General features: G+C 34.5%; 1 protein-coding gene and 1 non-coding gene across 3 annotated transcripts in view; both read right to left on the minus strand.

The window, feature by feature from the left end:
* LEPR (leptin receptor) overlaps nt 1–6,036 on the minus strand; it is a 92,389-nt gene that overhangs the window by 49,521 nt on the left and 36,832 nt on the right. For both annotated transcript variants that reach the window (XM_032296719.1, XM_032296722.1), the window contains exon 4: nt 1,297–1,626. In XM_032296719.1, the coding sequence (XP_032152610.1) occupies nt 1,297–1,626 (330 nt within the window). The remainder of the gene's footprint in view (nt 1–1,296; nt 1,627–6,036) is intronic.
* Nucleotides 421–524, minus strand: LOC116564159. The gene has a single exon (XR_004274753.1). It is a non-coding gene; the product is annotated as a small nucleolar RNA U13 (small nucleolar RNA).

The following is a 6,036-nucleotide window of genomic DNA, read 5'->3' on the forward strand; positions in this document are numbered from 1 at the left end:
TATCATTCCTCAAATTTTCTTTAATTTCAAACCACTTAGGTAGGACAAAAGACCTCAAAACTCATCTAGCTCAGTTTTCATGTTTTCTTTCTTTCTTTTTTTTTTTTTTTTTTTTTTTGAGACAGGGGTCTCACTCTGTTGCCCAAGCTGGAGTGCAGTGGTATGATCATGGCTCACTGCAACGTCAATCTCTCAAGCGATCCTCCCACCTCAGTCTCCTAAGTAAATGGGTTTACAGGCACACACCACCATGCCCAGCTAATTTTTTTTTGGGGGGGGTTATTTTTAGTAGAGATGGGGCTCAGTCATGTTGTCTAGGCTGGTCTCTAACTCCTGAGCTCAAGTGATCTGCCCACCTAGGCCTCCTAAAATGCTAGGATTACAGGCATGAGCCACTGCACCCAGCCTTTTTTTTTTTAACATCAGGCAGGTAATGAGCCAACATCATAACAAGGTCTGAGGGAGGCACATCTCACACATATATGTGAAAACCCAGTCGTCATGCTTTTGAGGGAGGAAAATATATTTCTGTGTTTTCATATTGGAGGTCTCTTTATGTGGATGAGTCAATTGACTCCATTCTTCCTAGCTTTTCCAAAAGACTTGGAATAATTTTGTTGTTTATATTTCCAGATGCAGAATTTTTAACTACACTAGCTACATTCAGTATGCATTATACTTAAACAATAAAAAGGCATTCTTTTCTTTTCTTTTTTTGTTTGTTTTTCCAACTTTTATTCTTAGTTGAGGGATGCATGGGCAGAATGTGCAGGTTAGTTAAATAGGTAAATGTGTGCCATAGCAGGTTGCTGCACAGATCATCACATCACCTAGGTGTTAAGCATAGCATCCGTTAGCTATTGTTTCTGAAAAACCCAATTTTAAAATATATACTCTTTCCGAGACATTCCTTGCCTAAAGAAATATTATTATTCATGAATATTTTAAAATTTAACTAATTCAACAATATTATCAGTTATTTGATATTTTATCTATTTAACAAAAATAAGGTGTGTTTTTCTATTTCAAAGCAAATTTAGAAGACTACAAGAAATGTAGTACTTAAAAGTAAAATAGTTCCCTCATTAGATTTTTATGGGATACAAGACAATTTGGGAATTATTTATTAGTTTGGTCACATAATGAATCCTAATTTTATTATCAACATAAAAATACTAATGTATGTTAAAAATCACAGCCATAAGACATCTATTTCATATAGGTGTCAAAGAATTAAAACACATTGTTCAATACATTTAAAAAGATAGCTAATGCTTGGAACATTAAAATACTTACCTATTTGTTGAAAACCTGAAGAATTTACTGTTGAAAAAAATGTCTTTCCTTCAATGTTATCTGCACATAAGGAGGAGTTTTTATCTTGCTCACTCCGAAAGCAACAGTGGAAAGTTGTTTTGGATAAGTTAGAAAAGTGGGTTCCACTTGAATTAAACTTAACTTCAACAGCTGTCTCATAAAGTCCATTCAAATCTGAAGTATTCTTTGAGAGTCCAGCAGGCAAACGGAAGTTGTCATAAGTTGTATTTGGTGGCATGCAAGACAACTTAAATCTCCAAGGAGTAATTGGATATGACAAGTTAGATGCAGTTATCACATAAATAAATTCTGTTAGGATATTAAAAAGACACATAGAAAACAAGTAATCATTTTGACTAGGACATGAATAGGAAGTATCTGAGATTAAACCAAGTAGTGCTCAATAATTATTTAACTTTCTAAGTCCTCAATTAGTGCCTAATCAATAACTTTGTGCTTCCATTGTACAATGTGTTATATTCAAGAGGATGCATTCATTTACAGAAATAACTCCCCTTTCTGGCATCTCTTTTCTTTTTGGAAATTCATACTTCATGTTTTCTCTTTAATCTGACATCTTATATTTATGTTTTAATGAAAGGAAACAAACGCTAAATATTTTATTTTTCTTTTCTAATACATATTATTCTAGCTTCCAATATAAATGACAAATATAATATCCAGTATAAATGATAAATATCTGGATGTGCAATTACATAGACAAACATTAAAGTACTATTTTAATATTTATTTAAGAAAGTAACATCAAAATATTAGCACTGCTTTTGCTGAGCACTTTTAGAAAGAATTTGTCTTCAACATGATGATAGCTTGATGATCTCCTGAATTTTTTAATGATTCACCAAATACAAAACATCATATAAGACATGCCCTTAGCATATTACACAAAAAATGATGCACAATAGACTTCTTGTGGGAAATGCTTACTGCTGATTAAACTATGACTTTTTAAACATAAAAATTGAGAACAATTATATAATCCTGTACCAAAAAATCTACAAAAGTTAAACTTTTTTTTTGGTGGGGGGGACAGAGCCTCGCTCGTGCCACCCAGCCTGGAGTGCAGTGGTGCAATCTTGGCTCACTGCAACCTCTGCCTCCTGGGTTCAAGCGATTCTCCTGCCTCAGCCTCCTGAGTAGCTGGGATTACAGGTGCCCACCACCACACCAGCTTTTTACTTTTAGAAGAGACGGGGTTTCGCTATGTTGTCCAGGCTGGTCTCAAACTTCTGACCTCAGGTGATCCACCTGCCTTGGCCTCCCAAAGTGCTGGGATTACAGGTGTGAGCCACCATTCCTGGCCAAACTTATTTTTAAATAATTCTTTGAAAATATAATAGTTCTCCATAAATTTTTTTCAATAAGTTACCCAAATGATGCAACAATTGTGTTGGCTTATACAGACACTAATGCAGAATAGGAATTCTGATAATCTTATATGGATTTGTATGAAATGAGAATTTTGAGTTATGATAAATGTAATAATGTAAGGAAATAGAAGTAACCCTGATGTTCATCAGTAGGTGAATGGGTAAAATGTGGTACATCCAGACAATTAAATATTATCCAGTGATAAAAATAAACAAGATATCAAGTCATGAAAAGACATGGAGGTTCCAGCACTCTTCCAGAACTATGCATCCAACAAAGGGCTAATATCCCAAATTTAGAAGGAACTCAAACAATTCAACAAGAAGAAAACAAATAACCCCATTAAAAAGAAGGCAAAGGAAATGAGCAGACATTTCTCAAAAGAAGATATACAAGCAGCCAATAAACATGAAAAGTGCCCAATATCACTAATCATCAGAAAAATACAAATTAAAACTACAATAAGATAATCTTATACTGGTAAGAATGGCCATTATTAAAAAGTCAAAAAATAATAGATGTTGGTGAGGATGCAAAGAAAAGGAAAGGCTTACTCACTGTTGGTGAGAATGTAAATTAGTACAATCTCTATGGAAAACAATGTGTAGATTTCTGAAAGAACTAAAAGTAGAACTATCATTCAATCCAGCAGTCCCACTACTAAGTACCTACTCAAAGGAAAAGAAATCGTTGTAACAAAAAGGCATATGTTTGTCACAGCGCTATTCACAATAGCAAAGTCATGGAATCAACCTAAGTGTCCCTCAAGGAATGACTGGATTAAAAACAAGTGTGGAATATTCACACACATAACCATGCAGGTACACACACACACACAGACACACACACACATACACACACATACACACACACACACACACACACACACACACACACCATACCACACCATGGAATACTATGCAGCCATAAAAAAGAATGAAATCATATATTTTGCAACAACATGGATGGAACTAGAGGCCATTATCCTAAGTGAAATAACTCAGAAACAGAAAATCAAATACCACATGTTCTCACTTATAAGTAGGAACTAAGCAATGGGTACACATGGACATACAGAGGGGAATAATAGACACTGGGGACTATTATGTGAGGGGTGAAAAATTACATATCGTGCCCAGTGTTCACTACTCAGGTGATGCACACACTACACAATATATCCACATAAGAAAACCATATTTTTAACCTCTGAATCTATAAAAATAAAAATTTAAAGAGAAAAAAAGACATGAAGGAAACATAAATGTATATTACTAGGTGAAAGAAACCAATATGAAAAGGCTACATACTATATTGTTCCAACTATGTGACATTACAACATTCTATAAAAGACACAACTATGGAAACAATAAAAAGATCATCTGCGCCCAGGAGTTAGGGAGAATGGAAGGATGAATAGGCAGGCCATAAAGGATGGGAAGGGCAGTGAAATTCTTCTGTATGACTCTACAGTGGCAGATAAAAGTCACTATACATACATTTGTCAACATTCACACAATATACAACAAAAGTGAACCGCAATGTAAATGATGGACTTTGAGTGATGATGTGTCAATGTAGATTCATCAGTTGTGACAAGTGTACCTCTCTGACGGGGGAGAGTTGACAACAGAGGAGTATACATGTATGGAGTAGGAAGTCTATGGAAAAATCTCTGTACCTTTCTCTCAATTTTGGTGTAAACCTAAAACTGCTCTTAAAAAATAAAGGCTATTTAAAAATGTAAGAAAATAAAAACATTTTAATCAATCCACAAATGTATTTTTTGTCACAAAAGCAATATCTGTGAAAATATTCAAATGATACATAAGTAATGACTCTTAATAGTTTAGTTACTAAATATTTCTATAAATTAATATAAATATGTGTAGATGCAAAAATTGAGGCCAAAGTGATTAATGTAACAAATATGACTATGGCCATACTGAAGACAATTAGGTATCACAACATTACCAAAAATAATTCCGTATTATATTATGTTCCTTTGGACTTCACCCCTTCTAACATGTTTCTAAAATCAGAGCACCTAAGAAAACAGAATAGTTTTTTGAGGGAAAGATACTTACAATACCAAGAATATGTAATATTACTAACTTACAGCATTATATAATCTAGGTCTACATGAAGGATTCAGTTGCTTGAAATAAATTAGCCTAAAATCCTTACAGAAGTATTTAAATGTAAAATGTAATGATGAACTTCAAAAACATAGCAACGGTTGATGCAGTTAAACTAAAAGATGAGTCTACTTTATCCACCTGCATCCTTTTCAAATGATATTTCTTTCCCTCAAAATGAATCCTAAACTGTAAAGAGGGTCTAGAATTTTCACCCAAAGGCATATCTTATTAGGTAACAATGTCCCAGGATTTCTTCTGATTCACAAACTTGATCAAACCAAAACCTTTCAGAAAGCCAATATAAAACACTAGAGTCTAACAAAAATTAGATTGAGAATTATAAAAGAGAATGAATAGTTCCCTTAAATATATCTAATAAAAATAGAGAATATAAAAAAGAATGAGTTATTTCTCTTTGATAGTCCCTTGTGGCATAATTTTTTGGAAATCTGTAACAGTGGAGCTATCTGAGTTATTTTCTGGAAGTATACAGATGGCTGCAATGAGAAAGAAGTATGTACAACAGGGGAGACCTATAGGGCAGCTTAGAAGAGCCTCTTTAGATTGGAGTAGCCAAGGAGATGCTCAGAACCAGTTGACACACAGTTAACAGTTGCCAGATAAAGTTGCCACAGCATAAGTTTTGTTAAAGAAAGCTAGATAAACAGTTGCCAAATCACATAAGTTTTGTTAAAGATAGCCTAACTTTGATTTCAAAAACTTGGAACGCAATCTAACTTAGATGATTTGGTTTAAGAAAATCAGAATGCCACCAGAATGTGGTAAGTAGCATATGAGAATGGTATGCTCAAACTTATTGGCAACGTATCAGCCAGGCGCGGTGGCTCACGCCTGTAATCCCAGCTCTTTGGGAGGCCAAGGTGAGTGGATCACTTGAGGACAGGAGTTGGAGACCAGCCTGGCATACATGGTGAAACCCTGTCTCTACCAAAACAAAATAAAACAAATATTAGCCAGGATGGGTGGTATACACCTGTAGTCCCAGCTACTCAGGAGGCAGGAGAATCACTTGAGAATCACTTGAGGCAGAGGTTACATTAAGCTGAGATTGCAGCAATCCACTCCAGCATGGATGACAGAGTGAGATTCCATCTCAAAAAAAAAAGTTATTGGCAATGTATCACTAATTTTTTCACCCGTTTATTTAATTTATTGCATTTTAGGTTTT

This window comes from Sapajus apella, unplaced genomic scaffold (assembly GCF_009761245.1).
Source record: "Sapajus apella isolate SASKATOON/1434 unplaced genomic scaffold, GSC_monkey_1.0 scaffold36, whole genome shotgun sequence".
Lineage (NCBI taxonomy): Eukaryota > Metazoa > Chordata > Mammalia > Primates > Cebidae > Sapajus > Sapajus apella.